The 22,685-nt window shown below is 38.6% G+C and overlaps 2 protein-coding genes across 5 annotated transcripts in view; one reads left to right on the forward strand and one right to left on the reverse strand.

Moving 5' to 3' along the window:
* The window catches only part of rsh (radish), a 94,054-nt gene extending 71,891 nt beyond the window's left edge, over positions 1-22,163 (reverse strand). For all 4 annotated transcript variants that reach the window (XM_017235137.3, XM_017235135.3, XM_017235134.3 and 1 more), the window contains exon 1: positions 21,480-22,163. Coding sequence is in view for 1 of the 4 variants with exons in the window: in XM_017235135.3 (XP_017090624.1) it covers positions 21,480-21,481 (2 nt within the window). In the remaining 3 variants the exon portion in view is untranslated. The remainder of the gene's footprint in view (positions 1-21,479) is intronic.
* On the forward strand, positions 8,957-9,789 carry LOC108121184 (uncharacterized). The gene is made up of 3 exons (XM_017235143.3): positions 8,957-9,288; positions 9,344-9,422; positions 9,483-9,789. The coding sequence occupies exons 1-3, from the start codon at positions 9,055-9,057 to the stop codon at positions 9,707-9,709; spliced, it is 540 nt and encodes a 179-aa protein (XP_017090632.3). The 5' UTR covers positions 8,957-9,054; the 3' UTR covers positions 9,710-9,789.
* Positions 22,164-22,685: the final 522 nt, after the last annotated feature.

The raw sequence follows: 22,685 nt of genomic DNA on the forward strand, positions 1-22,685 counted from the left end.
TTGATTAATTTCGCCATTATTTTGATGTAGAAAGAAGGGGACTAGAGCCCTGATTCGTAAATGGTATTCCGTTTTGGAATAGGTGACGAAATAGTCGAGATATTCATTGATGAGTATATAGAAAGCTTAAATTTTGAAATAAAAAAAACCAATAAAAAATCATTTAATTTTTGTAATTTTTTTTTTGGAAAAATGTGCATAACTCGGCTTATATTTGACTGATTCAAGAATGTCATACCTTCCCGTTCTTAGAACTCCGAGTAGCATCATTCTCAACCAAAAACTGGCAATAAAATTTCTGACCGATTTTTTTTCAGTTTTTCCAAGGGGTACCATCATCATTTTTGCCAAAAATTTGGGTGAAATTTTTTTTGATTAATTTCGCCATTATTTTGATGTAGAAAGAAGGGGACTTAAGCCCTGATTCGTAAATGGTATCTATTTTTCAAGTCGGCTGTCAAATAACCGAGATATGCATTGGGAAGTCTCATAAAATTTTTAATTTGAACTTTATTTAAATTTGATAATTTCCATGGAATTTTTGTGCTCTATTAACTTATAGTCTGAAAATTAAATAAAAATTTGTATTCAGGGTTAGTTTCTTCTATTTTTTCTTTGCAGTTTCTTGTGTTCAGTTTTTTATCCCCATGATTGAACGGTTTCTAGGACAACCGTGTGAGCCGTGTTTCCAATTCGTTGGCCATAAAACTGGGCCAAAGCCGTTTTTATTATTGCATCTGGCAACGATGGGTTAATGCCTTTTGCCAATTTCGCCGACGGCTGACTCTGACGCGTTTAGCACTTGTTTGTCTTTTTTTTGCCGCATTGTTTCTGTCTGTTTGTTTGTTTTTAGGGCCATATTGTGTTGGGGGTGGGGAAAGGACGACGGGCAAAGGATGATGGGTTTTTGTGGATGGGAAGTTTTTAATAACACTGTACGGATCAGCAACAGTCAGCTTTCGTTTCAGCATCTGCTGCTACTGTTTCGCTTTGAGTCACAGTTTCTGGATGCAAAAAAAAAAAAAAAATACGAGGCTCAAAGGACACACAGGACTACGCTGGATGCCGGAGGACTCCAGCAGAATCATCAAATTTTATGATCGCACTCAAACGCTCACGTGCCAGTCGAGCAATTAATGCGTTTATGTGTCAGTATTCCGGCGTAGAAATTCCACCTTTTTTATAGTTACCGCATAAAATGGCAAATGGACGAGCAAATATTTTCTTACAGTGAGAAAATTTAAGGTCAAGCAACAGGCTGTCAAATACAAGAATCCAGTTTGATGGTCCTTTTTCAGCTTAATGGTAATAAAAATAAATTAAACGCTTTTGTCATTACATTTCTTTAGCCTTTTTTATGTAATTGTTTTCAGAATTCAGAATACAATTTTTTAAACTTTGTCCTTGGCTGCCAGAATAACAGGCGCTTAGATACAAGACGAGGATTTTTTGGTATTTTTTGCTTGGGCGTAGCTGGTCACATTGCCAGGCAACTCAATATTCTTATGAGAAAGTCAATAATTTCATATTAGTCGAAGCCCTAATGATTTATATTCTCCCAGGTGACCTGAAAGCCAAATCTTTGTGATCTCTAATCTTCCATTTTAAAGGATATGAAGGTCCTGATAACTGAAAGGAATGGATGGAAATCTCTGGTAATTTTATTTTCCCTCCAAGACTGACAGTCAAGAAAGGTAAAAGCTTGTTGCTTTTTTTTTTTTGATTAATTCAACTGCCTGCAACTGTCAGTTTAATTAATTTGGGAATGTTTACAATTTATGCCCCAAGAACCGCTTGGATGGCACATCAATCAATTAGTCTCAATTAAAGACTAATTTCACATTTGATTCAATGGTGGATGGTTGGCCCAAGGATGGACCTGGGGGGGTTGGGTGTGGACCAAAAGGACCAAAGTCCAAAGCATTTTGCTCGTTTTTGACCTTTCTTTCAAGTTGACGCCATTAATGGTAATGTTGGTCTTTGGGGCACATTTTCCAGCTTATTAACTTGGCCATTTGCACCGTGTTTTCTGTTTCTCTCTCTCGCTCTATGGGGGGTTTTCCTTTTCCCATTTTTTCCTTTTCCTCTGGCAAATCCCCCACTAAATTTTATTTAAGATTTTCCAAAACAACTTTTCCGCACTCCCTGCTGGCGCTATCAAATTTTATTTTCACATTCGCGTGCTCTTTAATGTTAATTCCTTGTTGGCGGCATGGCCCATGAAACTATGTCCTGGGACGGTAGCGGGGTAGGCGTCAAGTTGCCAACGATGTTTGCTCTAATGCCCTCCTCCACCCGCCATCCTCCTTCTAGGAATTTCCCCCATTTTCCTTCCACGTTTTTTTTTTTTTTGTTACTATACATAAATTGAACATTTTGCCGCAATGCCGCACACATTTTGCCTGTTGCTCAGCAGAAAACCAAACAGAAAACACTGGTAGGAGGAAAATATAGCCGGGGAAAAGTGGAAGGGCGGGGAGGCGTGGTTGAACAGATGGCAAACCACTCGACACAGACAAGGACGATGTAATAAAGTTAGAGCCTGTCAGGCGGTGTGCCACAAAAGAAATGCGGTTAGACGGAACGGAAATAAACGCCGATCTACCCCACTCACTCACTCCCTGTTCCCCCTTTCACTCTTTTCTTTTTTTCATATTCACTTTCCTTTTTACACACATACAGAGAGAGATGACGAGAGACAGGACATAACCATGAACATGTCATTGTCAAGGACTCGTCTCAACTCAAAAACACACAACTCAAAAATATATACAAAACATTCACTTGGATATCTCGTATATCGGGGCAATCAATAAAGAAGTAGCTGCCCCACTGATTCCGGACTCGGATTCCCTGCCACCAAAAATAAAAGGACCTTTAAGGACTTACAGGACACCCAAGGATGATTATGCCGATGCTGATGTAAGCCAGTTGCCCAAAAATCCGCTAACGAAGCAATTAGCATCTGGGCCAGGTGGCTATCAGTATTTTTATCTATCCGAGTACACTGAGATTTTTTTAAAGGGGCTATAAACCCTATATAGAAAAGAGTTGTTTGGACTTGGTTAAGATAATATTCATATATAAAAATACTCGCATAAATTCTGACCTAATTTATATTAAAATGTATCCCTAATATCCCCTTTAAAGGATCTCCTCTTTTCTCAAAGTGCCTTAGAGCTCGTTAGCTTTCTGGGAAACTCAAACATGTGCTGTCTATTAGGGTACAGTACTGGTCATGGCAATAGCGACCCCCAAATGCGATCCTGTCGCCATGGCTTCCGGCTGAGAGTCCTGCGCTAAAAAGAGGCGACAGCGAGGGCAGTTGTCCTCCACGAAGGAGGCAAACAAATTAGTTAGTTGGATTTTGGGCTCTTTGCTTTCAGTGGGTGAGTGTAAACAAAATCCCAACCTAATGCGGCTTAAGTGCTTTTCCGTTTCAATTCCATTTCGTTCCCCATTGGCGGCCACTTCCGTTTCTAAATCATTTCGTTTCTGTAATTAGTATTGACTTGGTAAAGGGAAAAAAGTCGTTGAAATTATTCCCCAAACGCATTTAAATGCCGCTTATGTCCCGAAATAGACCCACCTGCCACGCCCCAGCTTTAACCGTCGACCGGATACGAGGTTGGAGGGGGGGGAGGGTAATTAATTATGTATAAAAATATTCTTCATTTTGTGTTTTTTTTTGCCAAGAGAGAGCGCCGAGGGGACTGGGCCAGGGTGCCTGGCAATTAAAAACGACGCAAATCTCGCCCTAAGACCCCAATGGCTTTGTATTTGTTTTTTACTTAAATAATTTTTGGATTTTTCCATTTATTTTTTTTTATTTGCTGCTCTTGTTTTTTAGCCAGGATGGATGGCTTTGTTTTTTTTTTGTAGATTTCTAATTACAACAGCCTCTTGGCCTGGGCTTTTGTGGGCTTTCGCCAGAAGTTCTTTTGAGACGCGGCTTAATTATGTCTTCCCATGGCAGCCGAAAATAAAATTTAAATAAATAAAGTGGATGGCAGGGGAGGGCAGTGGGGTGGATATACGAAAAATTTTCAACAAATTGAAATTTGATAGAAATATTTATGTATATATATGTATGTGTGTGTTGTGGAAAGTTGAGCTCTTGAAAGTTGTGTTTGTTGGACTTGGACTTGGACTTTTTTGCGTGCGCAATGCGCCGCAGCCCAGATTTGGATTTTCAGAGGGCGGGAGGGCGGCTTTGGACCAAACCCACCCACCATTCATCCACCCACGGCCTCCCCATTCCTTCTCATTTTTTATAAGCCCAACCCACCCCCTCGGGCTGGCATGGGTCCTGTGTTTGTTCAGCCTGCGGCCCAAGCTCCAGCGTAAACAAAATTTCAAATTACATACAAAAATGTTAAAATGTTGCCGTGTCAGGTGAGCTAAGGTGCCTGCCGCACAGTGAGTCCTGAAACTCTAGCCACAGGGCTAGAAATTAAATGAAATGTGGCACAAAAAAAAAATGCAAAATATTAAGCCAGAGCCTGGCACACAATTCAATTAGCTTTTCTCCAGCTCCACCTCTGTGTGAGTTGCATTTTAATGCCAGATCCAATTTACTTTTTATTTTTGGCACTTATTTGACAGCTCTTTAATATAATTCATCAGTTATTTTTTTAAGTGGGGTATTTATAAAGAAAATTCTATAAAAGTATAAAAAGCCATGAGTTCGGGAAACAAACATATAGTCAAGGGTCAAGGGTTGTTTTTTGAAGTTCCCAGCAGAGGAACTATCCATCCCAGCAGTGCCCTAATCTTAAGTACTAATTTTATTTTCAAAAAAATGAATACAAATTTTTGAAAAAATTCTTGGAATAATTTTCACTTGAACTTGAAGTCAAACGAAGCGAAAGTGATTCCCAAAAAACTTTTCCAACGATGTTGGGGAAAAAACCAGAAAAACTTTTGTCTTCTGCCACAATTTCGAAGCTAAATTAAGCGACCGAAAGAGACGGGGCGAACATAATGAAAGAGACAGACTGTCGTCTGGTGGTAAAAGTTTCCCTGGAAAACTTAATAAACTGTCTAAAATTTGAGTTGCCTGTATGTTTTGTTGCTTCGGAATTTACTTTGGCTTCCATTGTTTTTCAGGTAAACACAGATTCCACTCTCTCTCGCTTTCCTTCCGGAAAACTTTCATCTGGATTTTTATTTTTTAGTATTGTTTTTGTTGTTTATTTAAGACGCATCTGTTTTATTTATAACGAATTTTTTTTTATGATTTCACTTAAGTTGAGCTGGCGATTTAGTGGGGAATCCGTCATAAGGAAATTGAAAACAAAATGAATGTCCAGAAACTACTAGGATTTAGACCCTCATCTTGAAATGTCCTTTTTTCTTCCTGTGGTTTTCTCCTCTTCAAACACACTCACCCACACAGACGCACAGCCACTTACCAACTGGTTGTGAAAAACTTTTAACGTAAAACTGTTCAAATACAAGTTGTTTTTGGAAGGAAAGTCTTCACTTTGGTCCACCCATGTTAGGAGAAAGTGTAGAGACAGCTTTCCCTTGCGGTCGCCCAGGGCAATGCTTTCGGAGAAACAAAAAATAAACCAGGAAGTGGAATAAAAAAATAAAAAATAAAAAAGAAGAAAGTGCAAAGTGAAAGTTGGTTGGGAAAAAGTTTTTCAATTTGTTTATGCATCCAACACAGAGATGAGTGAGTTATTGCATTAGAATTATGACTGGGAATGGAAAGGATACCTTTTTTTTGGATTTAAACAGAGGATACTATAGTATTACATTTTTGGAGAGTAATTACAAAAATATACATCATCAATTTTCATGAATATTATTCCCTTTATTCCACCTGCCACCATCCTGCCAACCAAATAAAAATTTATTAAATAATATTGATGTGGATGGCAAATAAATAATTAATTTATTATGGGTGGCAGCTTGATTGGCGAATTACAAACCCACACACACTCATATGTGTATATAATGTAACGGTATACATATATACGCATTATTTGGTTTTGCTTTTTGAAAATTATGAAATGACAGGCGGGCGATGATATTTCATTTACTTTGTGAAGCCACCTCCTGCGGAAATGAGAATTGCGAATGGGAAACACCATATAGCCGCCATGGGGGTCAGGAGCCAGGATATACGCGGCAGGTTTTTCAGGATGCTGGATCCGGGATCCTGGATGCTGGATGCTGCTACCGCTCTTGTTTCGTCATCGTCATCGTCATCGGCCACTGACAATGATGGAGGAAGATTGATGCCTTTTGCCCTGCCCCGAAACGAGCACACCAATACACAAACACACACATCCAGAATTTTGCACACACACTTACATATGGATAAGGGTGGGCCTGGAATTAGGGATGTTCATATGTATATCCCGAAAGAATTGGAAACTAAATTATGGATAGGAAATAAAATGGTATTAGAAAAATCAAAAAAATATATATTTGGGGTAAAAAAAAGGCATTTAAATCTTATAAATAAAAAGTCTTTATTATCAAGTATTTTTATTAGAAATAAATAACTTTAGATATATGTATGTATGTTCCAGCCCCGCTAGCCCTAGGTCTGTGATTGCCTGCAGATGTCATTCGAAGAGCAAATTGTATTTGTTAGATGATGGATCGGCTTGTTTGAAATAATTAAGCCTGTTCCATGTGGCTCTTTTTATTCAAGACTCAACCTTAATGACACAAAGAGACACAACTATATATACTATATATTTTTTGAGGCTACAATTCAATGCCAGCCAGATGCTCAACATTATCAAGCATGATTTTTAATTACTGGCATTTAACCTGCTCCCTACTGGCCACTCGTGAGGGGGTCTCCTGCGACCCCTTTCAGCCCAACCACTACCAAACACTACCAAACACACAGAAACACACACACACTGAGAGAGAGAACAAGAAAATGCAATTATAGAGGGAAATAAAACAATTGGTGGCAATCGTTGGGGCTTTTCCCGTATATTTTCCAACCATTTCTACCACTCGTTTCGAATTCTGGATCTGGCTCTGGCTCTGGCTGTGGACGTTGTCCGGCGGCAACGATTTGGCTGCTCGGAAAATATTAATCACTTCAATGGGCTGGGAATCAATAATTAAAAGGCAGCAGGGGCCACAGAAAGAAAGTGCACACACACATGCAATCAACAAACACACACAGTCACTTTCATCTCAGGAGAAGGAGAAGGAGAGCAGGAATAAACGGTAAACAGCTGCTGCCAGATATCAAGCATACGCCCTGTATGCTACGCCTTGGATGAAAAATCTTGTTTCGCTCTCTTTCTTGTATGGTTGCCGTCACTCCTTCTGTCCTCTTCTGCAGGTGCACAAAAGTTATTAATGGTTTTTGGCGGCTTACGCAATTTGTGCTGTTATTAAACTTGCACAGCCTTTGTGGGTGGATGCGTTGCAAGGACTGGCAGGATGCCACAAGGACATGCAACAGCCGGAGCAACTGTTGCAACCTACCTTCTCTTTCGCTCGCTCTCTCTCTCTCTTAGTGTGTGTGTGTCTTTTTGATGAAGGCTTAACTCTTTTCTTTTTTTTTTATTTTTACCATCAAAAGCCGCATGGCCAAGGACTCTCTGGTCCTGGCCAGACACGCTCTTAATGAGAATTTCTCGTCCCAATCAGCAATGCCTGATTAAGTGAAACTTGTTTTCGATTCATTGCCACAAACAAAGGGCATTTAAGCTCATAATCAACTTGATGTTTCACAAATCGAATCAAGAATAGACACTTGCCCAGTTATGCCCAGAATGGAAATTAATTAATTTAAAACATTAAAGGAGTACTATGTTTGATGGGGAGGTTTGTTATAAAATTTTTAATAAATAAAGTAAGTAATTTTTTTCCTAGCCTTGAAACTATTTAATAATAAAGGCAATTTGAGAAATACCATCTCCTAATAGAGTATTCCGGCAATGGACTTCTGGTCCTGATCCTGGCAGGACTACTGGCATTTGGAAATCAAATGCTCGCATGGGAGCTGTGCAGGAATTTCTGGTATTCGGGTTTCCGTTTCGACCAGTTGCGGGATTCGAGGAATGCTGAGGCTAAAACCAACTAGACATATCCCTGGGATACCTCACTCGTCGAATCGAATCGTCAAATGCAACACATTCATGCACAGATACTCGTGTCAGTATCTCTATGTCTGTTTGTATGTGTGTTTGGAGAATATCCTTTGTTGGCCATGTCATGGTTAACGCATTATTCAGTCTCTAACACAATAATTTCTCTGATTGTCGGACATGCCACAAGGACCAGTACAGAACAGGACTCGAATGTTTGCTCTGGCAATTGCCAACAGGATATAACACATGGATTTTGAGGCTGGTTCGGGGTGGGGATTCGGTGGCCTTATGGTTATCCTGCTTAAGCCTAAGCTTCGCACTCTGTGTCTTTAAAATTGCATCTCACTAGCATGATTCATAAGCCCGACAGCCCGTCCTGGATCAATTAAATCAACACCAACTATACAAAATAATCATGATGAGCTCTGGGCTGGAGATTATTGGAAATGGAAATCGAAGTATTAAGAGGATTTTCTCTGGATTATGCTTCAATCTTTTAAAGACTCTACACACCCGTGACATAATTGAATTTCCATTTCGGGCTTCATTTGGCTGAGAGAACGGCCCGAAGCCACCCACACGCCCAAAAGCCCCTCAAAAACTGAATAATTAAAAAATAAAATGACAAAAAAAAGGAAACTAATTTCGTCCTGAGCCTGAGAGTATTTCTTGGGCGACGGCTTATGACTTAAGCTGCCGCAATTTGGGGGGTTTTTGTGTGGAGCCTCCTTTATTGGAAACTCATTAAAAAGTTGTAAAAATAAAGCATTGTTCTTGCCAGTTCTGGGTAAGCATTAGGTGGCCAAAACCAGGCCAGGCACCAGGAACATCCAAAGGATCAGGTATGTTATAGTCCCTCATTTCTTAACTCTAAAAATAATACTAAAGCTTTGATTCTAAAATCAACCAAATTCAAAATTCCCTTTCAGGTTAAACCTCACAAGTAAATTCTATATTTACTTGTAATATCTTAAGGATGAGTAAGCCGGATGAACCTCCACATCGTCCGGCGGCAAACAAGCTGCCTGCTGCCCAAGCCAAAAAGAAGTCCCGGGCCCACGATGAAGGCGAGGTGGTCATCCAAAATCGGAACAAGGATCGGGACTCCTCCGGATCGGATAATGAGGGTGCGGGCGAAGATGTGGATCTCCAGCCCGTGACGATAGTAGAAGATCCAAACATACTGCGTCTTGGAATAATGGCTGATTCTGTGAGTATCCATATAATCAAAGACTCCTTAATAATCCTAAAATATTAAATTTCAGGAACTAACTTTGGGCTTTCTATTAGCTGGCATTGGTTATCATCGCGAAAAGTTTCGTAGCTACTTAATGGTGGATATTGGTTGGTATTCTTTTACTTTGCTTCTATTCCTAGAACCTATATGTTTGGAATATCCTGCAGACACTCCACAGGACGAGCTAGAGAACTTCTTTCTCTCCCTGTATAGAAAAACGAATATGGGCATCGTCATGATAGACCACAACACGACCAAGAGATTGAAGAACTTGATTGCGCGTTGCAATCAAATGCTGCCGATTATATTGACGGTCCCCACCAAGGCCACTCTACTGGAATATCTGGAGAAGAAGGACAAGAAGCGTAGATTACGCCAACGGGATGCCTACTAGGACATAAGTCTAGAAAGGCAGTCTTGTTTTGAATCTATTTGACAAATTCAAAGTAAATTTTAAGGCAGACTGACTGAAAAGGTTTGTGTTTTTTATGGGGATACCACCATGAGTACAAGATATTATACCATTTTTTTTAAGAATATAGAGGCTATTAAGAAGTCCCCCTTAGGACTGAGACTGAGCTTTCCCATTTAAATATTTGTTCATCAAAGCTAATAATATTGGAAATGACTTCCAAGTCTTTTCAAGCAAATAGTTCATAAATCGCAATAGCCTTGATTGAGACAAAATATTTTGTATTTACTCTAGCTTACATATCCACCTGCTGTTCACTTGGCCCGGAAAAATAATTTGCATTGCCAGTTGTGGCAGTTTATTTGCTTTTGGCCAAAATACTCGAAGCCAGTCAGAGGCGGGCTGACTGCAACTGATTCAATTTGCCTTGAACAAATAATAAAAACCGAATGAGAATGAAATCCAAAACTATTAACCCAACAATTGGATTGGCGGTTTTCTGTACTTTTTTTTTTTTGTATTCTGTTGCTTGTTTCCACTTTGTTGCCATTTCAGTTTCAGGAGGTTGTGGCCAAAATTAATTACAATTACCTTTGGCTTCGTTCGATTGCACTTTGGCAAATGGTTCTGACAAGCCCGCCAAAGTGAATGGTTTTCGGCCCACACCCCAAAAGTAACAAAAAAAATTACAAAGTTTTTCAACTGCTATCCAGTATCCCAGTATCTTTATCCTGAATCTTAAAACTTGTATCCGTTTCTGTAACTAAGGTTAACCTGAGCTGTCATCTCCAGTGGCTCGAAAGTTAAGTTGTCGGACCAACTACTGCTTAACCGCAAAACGTGGTCATAAATTTGACGTGCTCTCTCATCTTCAAAGGTTACTCCGATATACTATATTTATTATATATGTATATTTATTTTTTTCTGTTGGAAAGTCATGGGTCAATCGAAACAATTTTGTTTTTTGCGCCTGATTAGCTTTTTGGGGGAACATTTAATTGAATCGTTGGGCATTCAAGCAGCCGGAAACTTCGATTCCGATTCTGATTCTGATTCCGATTTCGTTTCCGTTTCCACATCCTGGCTTAATTTATGTGCATATTTACCTTTTCAGGCTTGTAGAAAAAGAAAACACAAATATATATATCAACTCTGATGTATATATTTAGTTGGATTGCCGTTCTAGGCAGGGGTCGGAGAAAAAAAAAAAAGCTGTCAGCAATTAATTTGTTTAGTCGCGCCAAAGTGAATTAACAGGAAATCTGTGAAGCAAAAACAACTGCCAAGTCCTATTTTCTATTTAATCCGCTAAAGCCTCACTCAACCAATAAATATGTATACATTTATATAAATTTATTTGTATATTGTATGTCGGGGCCTTTCTTGGTCTTTGATTTTATCGGCGTGAACATTTCAAAGCGTCTTTTGAAGGCTCTACAGAATCAACAACTGACACAAAAATATCCTTCTGAGGGAAGAGTCTGTGTTTGAAACTGAAGGAAAAGTTACACTCAAAAAATTTATATATTTTACTGTGATTTCACATAAAAAGGTTCACCTATAAACCTTTTTCATGGCCTTTAAAAATCTTTCCTCCAACCTCCAACCAAAAGTTTAAAAGAATTTTCTTTTAAGAAACTCATTTATTTCTCTGCCTGTATCAGGTTAACTTTAGCCTCCAGGGCCTTCATCTCGGTGCGTAAATTTAATTACACTTATGAGTGAAGTTTTCATGAAATCTCAGAAATCCCCAGAACCTGGAGAAACTCAAAGCCAGGATATTCAGATAAAGTTTTGCAACTGAAGGCAGCCTCAGGTGTCTGACGGAGGATGTTTAATGAAAAGAAACATCAATAATTTATCCTAAAATATCCCAGAAATCTCTGGAAAATCAGGGCAACATAATAAATGCAACAATAAGGCATTATTAATATAAATGTATACATCAATATTGATTTTTAGTTTGCAAATTGCAATCTAGAAACTGGAATGTAGCACGTTTCCTTGTTATTTGCAATTTGCATTTTCCATTTGTAATTGGCAGGACTTGTCTATCTCCCATCTCTATCCCTTTTAGCAGCTCTGTCGCCTTCTCTTTTCTCTGATTATATTTTTTATATTTTATACAGTATATGTATATTTTTTAGAAAGGTTCTCCCGTAGGCTATACTCAGGATAATGCACCACAAAGCTTCAACTTCAATTTCGTTTAACAAAAGACTCGGTCGGGCAAACAAGGCAGCGTCAAACAGAGATGGAAATACAAAAAAAGGGAAAGAGACAGAGACACAAAGAGAGAAAGAGAAAGAGACTGGGATGGGGCCAGAGCCTCTGTAGAGCAAACAATTACAGCCTTGAAATGTATTCTTCTGACAGGACAGCCATCATTCATATTTATTTTTTATATATTTTTTAGCTACCTTGTTGCAAGGGGGAGGGTAGACAAAAAAAAATATATAAAAAATAAACAAAGAATTCATATACGAAGTAATAATTTGATTTTTGTAGTTGCTTTGTGTGGGAAACTACGTGAAATTTAATATACTCGCTCGTTCGTTCGTTCGTTTGTAAAATTGCGTATACGCCCCCTTGTATTCAAATATAAAAATAAAATATAAAAAAAAACGCGTCAAAAAAGGGGGGAATATTTTTTGGGGATTTTTCGTATAGGGGTTGCTAACTCATCAGCGTGAGGCTTATGGCTTACGGCTTACGGCTTCAGTAACGCCGGAGTTTTTCCTTTTTTTTGGTTTTGTTCTCCATCAGATCCCCTAAAAATTGAAAAACACACACACACACATACCCACTTAGAGACACACACACAATAACACACATTTGTATGTGTGGCTTAAGTGGCTGGTATTGTTTTTACATTAAAATATCATTAATTTTCATGCTTCCTTGGTTCGGATGGCTTGCCTTCGGATGGCTTGTTGTTTTTCGGTTTATTCGACACCCCGCGTCATAAGTGTAAGCCTGTTTGTGTACGCCAGTATAAAGCCATTAACACGAGGCGTGAAATGAGCGCATATATATGCATGATGGAGCAGAACTAAGGGCTCCAAGTACATATCCCTTGCAGGGAGTTCAGGGAGCAGGGCAGGCCAGGTTGTCTGTTTTTGGTGACAAAATTAAATGGAATTGAATTAAGTGCAGACTTTCAAGTTGAGTGATATTTAATGGTGTTTTTAAGGTGGAGTTTAAATAGTTTTTTGTTTTTATTGAGGAAAATGAAAGCCTATAGAACTCAGAAAGAAAAAAATTAAAAAATAATCCATTTAAGAAATACTAAGTATTAGAGAGCTTTGATCTTTTCTCTCATTTCTTATATTATATATTTAATTTTCAATTATGCTTCTTTAAAATAAACTTCTTCCTAAAAATATCTAAACTCTTCCCCATTTTTCTAACTAATCTCCCGGAAAACAACTTCCCACCAGTTATGCTTCTAATGGACTGACCATTTCCAGTCCTACAAGGCCCCAAAAAAAAGGTCATAGGCCTTAAATGCTACACAGCTAAGCTCCATTCTGACACAGCCCTATATATATAACTGATAAAATATATATACAGATATAGGTATATATATACAGACACACATCGAAAGTGAATTCTAGCTGAATAAGCGTGGCAACAGCCCATGGCCCAATAAAAAATCAAAAGGAATAAGTTGTTAATATTTTTTTGTGACTTGTTTTTCGTCTTCTCATATATGTAGGTATTATGTGTGTGTGTTTGTGAGCTGCTTAAGCTGCCAATAATGATATCAGAGGCGAAGGGCAGAAAGGGGTTTCAAGGAAAAGTATTATTTAAATATAATAGCTCAAATTTTAGGCTTGAAAGTTTATTGGCAGAAAGGATCCCCTTTTTACAAATTCTCTGCCATGTCTCTGTATAAATTACAAACACACACACACACATACATATAAACAAATCGCACAATTGGCTCTAAAGCTGTGTGTCTGAGTGCCTGGATACAGTGTCATGCGTGGGTGCCTTTGTCCCCTTGGTCCTGACCCCCCCTCTCTCCCTTTTTTTTTCCTGCTACCTCTCTTTTGGCCTGGCTTATACGCTTGGTTGCCTGCCACACACACACACCCACACTAGCGCACACACTGCCACACACATATGCCGTTTACCTGGCAATGTTGGCATTAAAATTTGCCTTTCGTATGACAACCCACAGGTGGTACATCCGAGGGCGTGCTTCTGCTTTGGGGGTCCGTGCACCACCCCCATGCCACTACCCTCTCCGCTGTACCCTCATCGAACGAAATATGTTAACAACCCAGGGTCAGGAGGGATGGAGAAATGCTAGGTACTTTACTGACAGCCTCGCATTTTGGGCAACACTTTTGTATTTTTTTTCCAGGCAGTGTACTTAACACACTGATAATAAATTATTTGATATTTTTCTGCAGACTATTTCGCTTATTTTTTGATAGAAAATAACAAGAATTTTTCATAGAAAATATGAGGAAATAAATACAAATAGAATATAAAAACCTTGGAATTTTTTCTAGTGCAAATGAGCTGCGTTTCTGTTTTTACGTTGACGCGATTTTCAACATGAATTGAGGCGAATTGAATCAGCAGGAGGTCCTGTGGAAAGACCAACACCTACAACCACCCAACAAGCACAGTTAACTCACCAGGTAACCGAACAGGTAACAAGTAACAGTTAACAGAGGCAACTGGTGACTGGTAACTGCCGTCTGCCGACTCGTTAAAGTGACGCAATTTGTGTGAGCTTAATTCGCCGCTGTTTACCTCTCACCTGTGAATTCCCCCTAACACTCCTCTTCCTATCGCCATCACCTGTCCTCGTTCTTTTTTTTCTTAACGTTCCATCCTGTCATTTGTGTGTTGACCTTTTTAATTAGCGTACAAAACTTCCTTTTCAGCCCGGCGGCCGCAAAAGAAAAACATTTCAAAGGCCAACACACAAAGTGAAAGCAGGAGAAAGCAAACAAAAGTCTCATAATTCGCTCATTAGGAAAAAACAAAACAAAATATCACCAAAATAATAGGGAAAAAGAGAGAAAAATAACAGCTGCATTGCTTCTCAGTATTTTGCGCAGAAAAATATGCTATAGTTTATTATCGAAGCAAAGATTTGTCTTTTATACTGTTGAAAAATATGAAAACACTCTCAGTAAATTAAGAAGTTAGCTAAAATATTTTTTGTAGGTAGTTTTTGAGAATATATTTTAAAATTCTAAAAGCCTTTTGTATAAAAACAAGTTCTTAGTTTATTATATTTTGTTGTAGGCTTCAACTTGATCCAAAGTTTTCCCAAAAAGTTTATTGAAATAATTTCTATAAAACCTATACCCTTAATTTTTTCCCAGTTATCGCCAATACAGTTTGGCCTAAACAAGAAATATTTCTATTCGATTCTGGCCACAATCTAGCTCCTGCGGCCAAGCTGCATACATGGATTCAGCAATTGAAGTATTCAGGCCCGAAACTACAAAACGAACTACGGGGGAAAAAAATTTTAAAAAAGTCAAGTAAAATAAACCACAATTTCCGATTCAGTTTCAGTTTCCAGGCTCCATGTTTTCATGTTTCCGTGTTTTAATTTTTTTTCTGTTGTTTCCAAAAAAAAGAAAAAAGTAAAAGAAATAAGAATAGTAGTCCACTGTGACTGTTCTTTTCCTGGGTTTTCCCGGGCTTTTCCTCCTGGCCTGACATGACCGCTTCGAGTGGCTTCTGGTATTTGCATAACATTGCCATGCGATGGCAAAAATTGTGACAGCAATATGAAGCCAGAATGGAAAATGTTTCGACTGAACCGGACTGGATAAAGGGAAGTATGGTGGGTGGAGTGGTATGGCTGGATGGAGGATGAGGTCCTTTTTGCCTTGTATCGTATCGAATGCCAACGATAACGAGAAATAAAGTGGCTTTCTGGCCCCGTCAATATTTTGCAATTGGATGCCACAAAACGTTAGTGTCAGTGACACACTTCCTTTAAAGAAATATTATCCAGAATAATGAGAAGCATCGAAAATCAAAAATATTACTTTATATTTCTTATTTTTTATGGAAATTTAAAAGTTTTTAAATGAATATTCTTGTTGAAATGGTTGCCAGTGGCAACTGAAAGGCATACCAGAAGTGGCACGCTTGGCCCAAAAATGTGGAAATCAAAATATTTTGTCACAAAAGCCATTTGACGGAAATATTTCCGCGCTGTATTGGCATTTTGTGGCATGAGCGAATGCCACCCACAGTGAGATGACCCAGAAGCTGCCCAAATATACCCAGTTGCATGCCCCAGATAATAATAATTATGGAAAACATTTTAAATATTTCCTTTTTGATAGACTTGAAGTATTTTTTTTAAATATTTTGCATTCTAGTTTTAAAATCAATTATTTTGTTTGATTTTCGGGGGAAGTTAGAGCGAGGATTTTTGGGAAATCCTTTGGAATTTGAAGATTTCTTTGAAGAGTTTTCAGTGTTTGTACATTTTCTAAGGACTCTTTCAAAAACTCGCCTCATAACCCAATTCCCCATTTCTTGATGTCCTTTTCCTCCACAAATTCTCATTTCTCAGTGGAAGGACATTTGGTGGACATAAAATAAAATGAAATGTTTAACTATTTGACATGTGACCCTGTAGCCACGGCTACTCCTGCAGACCCTGTTACGTCCTGACGCTGAAGCCAACTCTGCCGACAATGACGATGTGAGGTTGTCGCAGCTGTTTCGTCTGCATTTTGTAATTATCCCAAGTGCCAGTATCAGCCAGCCAGGACCACACACACAAAAACACCCACACAATAACATTAAATTCCCCATATAGCTAAGTCCTTTGGATTGTGAGTCCTGCAACCTGGAACCTGGTTCATAAACAAATACCGGGAGAGACAACCGCTGTTCTCGAGGACCTTTGGAATGCTGGATAGAAATCGCGCGCCGAGGACTCCCCTTTGTTTCCTTCTAATTGGCTGTTCCTTTCAAAGGATAAACCCGCCTTAACACAATGCCAGTGCTCATCTATTATTCTATTTCTTTGCATAAAAACTTTATTTTATTCCCGCGATGTTCGGAGAAAAATCGGGAAAGGTATTCCTTCAATTTCACATTTAATTAATTTTTTTTTGACGATAATCCTTTTTGATTCATGTCAGTTTAATATAAAATAATTACAATGGCTTTCTCCCACGCTCCGGAGGATATTTAAATTAAATGATGTTTAAGTTATTATTTCATATATATTTTTTAACAGTTACAAAGGATAATCTATAATTTTTTGTTGAACCGCAACCTGATTTTTCCTGACAGCTGTCAGGTGTGGATTTTTTTTTTATGTAATTAGCCTTGGTCGGGTTGGGGAGGTGAGTAAGTTGCTATTATTAAGCCACCCACCCATTGATGATGATGACCTTGGCTGGGTGATAGAGGGGGGGGGGGATAGAGGGCGTTAGGCCTCGCTTGGCCATTGGGCGTGGCAGGTGTGTGACGTGTGTGCGCAACAGCCTTTACAATTCTTGACATGCATTCAGCCTGGAAATTCTATGCCACACACTTGAATACACCTTTTGTGGCCAGTTCTCCCCAAGAGGGAGACTACTACCCCAAGTGGGTGGTGGCGGCAGGTGACACTGCCTGCAAGTTGGTGGTTTTTGGTTGGGTCTCGGGTGGTGCATCATGCCCTCCAGCCAGGACCTTTGTACTGTCGCGTTCTGTTAATTTTTACTGCGGTTCTTACTTTCATTCTCTCTGACTCTGTCAAGTGGACAGCATTCTGGTATTCTTTATTTTCCAGGACATGTCAGATCCCAGCAAAAATTTACATTTATGCCAAAAAAATGTAACTTTTATTTTAAGGATATAGCTTTACAAAAAAGAGAGAGAGTCTAAGGAGAAAAGCCAAGTTTTGGAAATTCTTATGTCTTTCTTTTAAAAGTCCACCAATTTGTATATTTTATTTTAAAAATAAATTCATATTCTGTAGAGATTTTAACCCAAAAAGAAGCAACTCTACGCCTCACGTGCAAATATGTACAAGTATATAATTTTACCCTGGGCTTTAGATTTATTTTCAGCATCAAATCGATAGGATTGTAACGCTTGAGTGCATTTTGAAGCTTGTTTTTAAAGGATGCCCCTTAGTCCTGGCACTGGGTGGTTGGATGGTTAGGTGGATGGCTTGGTGGTTTGGGTATTTATTTATTTATACCAGCTCTACCAGCAACGGACGCGAAACATTGCATATGTTACTTTGGTTTTTTGGAAGGGATTTCTTTTTTTTTCGGTTTCTGTTTCTCTTGCTCGCTTTTCTTCCTAAATCTCGCAGGAATTGCAGGACAACAAATAAAGATTTAACTTGCAAATCTGTGACAGGTCCATCAAGGGGTTAAATGTGTAATCCCTCAAGGGTTAAAAAACATCACCAATAAAATTACTTTAAGATTGGCAATTATATGGTTGATTGCTTTCGAAGAAAGAAGCTTGTTTTTAAAGCTTTTTCTGACTTTTTCGAGATTTTATTTAAAAGGAACTCTTTTAATTAAACCCATAAGCTTTTGGGTATTTTTAAGTACATAACCATTAACCATAATTATAGTCTAGTACTTTATGTTTTTTATTTTGCGGCTGCTGTCGTTTCTGTTGGAGAATCGAAAACCACAACATGCCAGGACAAACACACACACTGAGTGAGTCACACAGACAGGGTGGGGGAGAAAGAAGTAGTCGAATAGACAGGAGAAAGTTGATGGAGAAAAGCATCAGGCGCATCAGGAGCATCAGGAAGCCAGGAAAAAGGATATATGACAATGATGGAGGAGAAGGGCGCTGTTTGTTTAGTTTCTGCACACAAATGCGTGTCTGGCTGCACAGACGTTGACACAACATTTTACCAAAGGGGTTTTATTCAACAAATAAAAAATAAAATATAAAAACAACGGAATTATATATGCAAATATATATGTATTTAAATATATATGTAAATGCAAAGCTTTTAACTGGCAAGCAATTAAGCTTAGGGAAGGTTGAATTTCCACAATCGCTTTTTTGCTTGGCGATTTAAGTGGTTAGAGGGCTTTTAAATTGCAGATTAAATAGGAAACACATTTAGTTGAACTGTTTTTGTAATCAGTAGTTAATTAGGGACTAATTTTTAAAGCAATTTGGGAAACTAATAGCCCATTTCTGATCAAGCTTTCGAGGTCATTTATTTTATAGAAAATTTTAGATTATTTCTTGTAAAGCCTTTAAATATTTAAGCTACAAGTAGCTTATTTTTTTGTACTCTTAGTTAAACATTTTTAATGAAACGGCTTCTATAAAACAGAAGCAAAAATAAGAAACCAACAACCACATTTTTATTTTCTCCACAAAAACCAGAGAATCTAACAGAATTCCTAAGTTGGGTTTTTAAGCATTTGCCAGGACCCGCCCTCCGTGTCCCCTGTATCCTTGGCATCCCCTCGCTGTGGCCACGCCACGCCACTGCCACTGCCCCTGCCCTGGAGACTGGCTGGGCTGGCCCACTTCCGTTAACGACATTTGCTTCAATTTGGTGAATTAAGTCTTAAAGCGTAATTGAGTGAAAATTTTCATTGAACCATAAGTGTAACTCTATAGGTGCATTTTCCTTTATATTTTTTTCTATATCTATGCGGTGTGTGTGACTGGGCGGGTGTTTGGGTGTGTTTGTGCAGAAAAGCGGAAGGAAGGGACTGTGTAAATCAACTTGTCCTTTCCCCGGAAACGCCGCCATGTGTACCGGAAATGTGACAGCCATTGATCAGTGTGTGAGTTTCCTTTTCCCTTTCTCTTTTTTTGTTGCTGTCTTGAGTGTGTGTCCCTGTCAGTGTGTGTGTTTTTTGAGAAATTCTGAAAGAGTTCTAGTGCCACTGCCACTTATCGATAGAAGTTAACTGGCGGCAAAGGAATGCGATACAGATACTGTCACTTTATGGGGCAAAAGCAAAGGAATGGACAAGAAATGGGCGAATGAAAATGTCCTGCTTGGTTCTGTTTGGTCTCCTGTTGTCTCCTGTGCTTCCCGAGGTCCTTGCTGGCAGGTAAATGCCAACACCCAGAATGCACTCTCCATGCTACTCTGCTAAAATGCAAATGTAAATGGGTAACGAATTCCCCAATGTTCCACTGGCACACGTACACATATCAGGGGAAATGGAATTGATGAGAGGATTGCTGGGCAGGGCGGGGGAGGGTAGGCGAAAGGTTCTGCGGCAGGTCCTGGGGAATCGGTTGACTATAACAAGCACAAGCAACAGTTATCATTATGCTAGGACCAGATCGTGTCGGTCCGTAGCTCTTTTTTGCACATTTGCAGCTAAATCACGTACTCGGTAAATGTGCTACTAATGAGCGTGGGAGCAGTCGAGCACTGGACACACTGATAGAAATATTCTTTAATATTCTATTTCAAAACTAATAAGTTTATAAAATTTGGAGTGTTCAGTTTGGAAGCCAAATTAATTTATTTTTCCAGATAAGTTTTAAAAGCTTTTGCTTAAAATTTGGTTTGTTTTTTTCTCAGAAATAATCTTTAAAGATTTATGAGCTCGCCAAATAATTTTAATTTTTTTTTGAGTGTCCTTGCCAACGGCAGGGAGTTGTTAGGAGGCAGAAATCATGCAAGCCTAATGCCTCTGATTTTACAAATGATTGTCGAAAGTCCCGTATTGGCCTACACCTGGCCACCTTTGAACTAAGCCTTCGGGCCACTCACCAACACATTTACACTTTCACACACACACCCACAAGACACACAGACACCCACATTATACCCATCATACACCCACCCAATCGCAGTCGATTCAATCATTTTGGCCGTGTGTCTGTGTAAACAGCTTCCAAAAATAAATGCTCATTTTGCCACACCAGGAGATGGATGGAAGGATGGCTGGAACAATAGTCCTCCAGTCGATGCTTCTGCTTTTTGGCCAACAAAAAAATAAAAGAAGAAATATTTGAACAATTGGTTTTTGGCTAAAAGCAAGCATCGTCTGGAACACAATGGTTATGCCCTTTTGCACCAAAATCAGACAGTACTTTTGCGGGGAATATACTCGTATCCTGATTGAAGGATATTTTTGGCGAAGAAGCCAATCAGTTAATTGCGACGGCAAACACAATCTCATATATTTTTTTTGAAACAATCTTTATAAGGTTTTTAAGTTTTATCTTTCAAGCTTTTAACTTCAAGCTTATTGGTACTTACCTTGGTTTGATTTTTTTTAAGGAAAACAAACAAACTTTTTACAGAAAACAAGAAAGTTTTAAAAGGCAAATGTTTTTAAGTTTACAAAATAACACAAAACTATTTTGAATAAGATTTTATTTTTATGAATTAAACAGTTAAATTATTTGTTAAATACTGTATCAAGTTTGGTCTTATTTTATTCATAAATAAAATGTATATTATTTTAAATAAAAAGAATCATTTGAAATCCTAAGCAACTTTTTGGCCAGAATATGGATAATTTCAAATGCAATTTATTTAATGGAGTTTTGTATGAAAATTTGCATAACAATTGGAAAATAATTGAAGCCTCGTTCTGCGGCCAAGACTTGAAATATTAATTGGCCAGAACAATGGCAACATTTAGGGACGTCCTGCGGCAAAAACAATTTGTTAATTGATTTCCATATCTGGCCATTAGCTGAGCTCTCATGCGAAATAATACAAAATATAAATAATAAATATTTTACATAATTTTAAATCTATCATGTAAAGATTATACCATAAAGTACTACTTACATGTTGGTATTTTGGTTTTTAAACTGATTTCTCCAATTCTGTGATTCGGTTTACCTTTTTCTTTGGTTTTTTTTATTTTATGGTTTTAGGTTTTCTTTAATTTTTCTTTTGATTTCGGCATTTAAAATATATATGCATGTGTCTTTTCTATATTATGGCTCTCATCTGGTATATATTCTCATTCTTACAAATCAATCGCAACAAGACTCCATCCGTAACAATCGTTCAGGTAAATATACAATATGTATATATTGATATATGAATATATGGTATCTGATCTGTAGGCATTTCAATTAAGGTTTACGATGATATCTCTTTGTAATAGGGCTCTGAGTTGTGTTGTACTTTGGTGGCTGCATTCAGGTATTTCTAGTAGGTTTTGTATTTTTTTATTTGATAATTATGATATTTATTTGTTGTTGCTGTTGTTACTGTGATTTACAAAAAAAAAAACATTTCACGAAAAATAAACACACTTTGTTTTTATCTCTTTAATACTTTGGCACTGGCACTTTCAAAAAAAATATATTGTCTGACTTGTTGCATGTGCAACATGTGGTGAGGCAATCTCTTTTTCTTATTCTTGGTTGGCTTTTGTTATTTTTGTTGATTTTTTCGAAAAAAAATTTGGATTATTTCGTCGAAATAATGGCAGGTGGACCGAAGGAAGAAGGTTTAAGGATTTAATTTCGATTGGCTGTCCTGATAGGCAGATGCTGGTGCTGTCCTGTCTTCTGGCTGTCTGTGATCCTTGTTCTGAGTTCCTTGTCCCTGATGTTCTGTTGCCTGCCGAGTCGGACAACCGTTTGGTTTGGATGTTGAACAGCATCTGTTGCTCCGTTGTATTCGCATCGACGAGGCAGCCTCGTGTGGCAGGCAGGACATGCTCGGTTCCGGCACGGCCTTCGTGTCCTGCCAGCCAGCCTGCCTCCTCCTTTTGCTGGAAAAAAAGCCCCAACCAACCCAACCACCCCCAAGCACACAGCAACACACACTCTTGCAATAAAAAGAAGGAGAGGAACAACAAGTGGAAAGTGTGTAACTGTAACGACGACCGTGACGACGGTGACAGCAGTGGCAGCAACAGCAACATCAACACGAACAACACGAGCAACAGTCGCAACAGCAACAGGCTTACCCACCAGGTATCGCCATGGGGCTGAATGGTCCGTCTTATTCTCGGAGGACCAAAAAGGGTAGGGGGGT

This window comes from Drosophila bipectinata, chromosome XL (genome assembly GCF_030179905.1).
Source record: "Drosophila bipectinata strain 14024-0381.07 chromosome XL, DbipHiC1v2, whole genome shotgun sequence".
In the NCBI taxonomy this organism is placed as follows: domain Eukaryota; kingdom Metazoa; phylum Arthropoda; class Insecta; order Diptera; family Drosophilidae; genus Drosophila; species Drosophila bipectinata.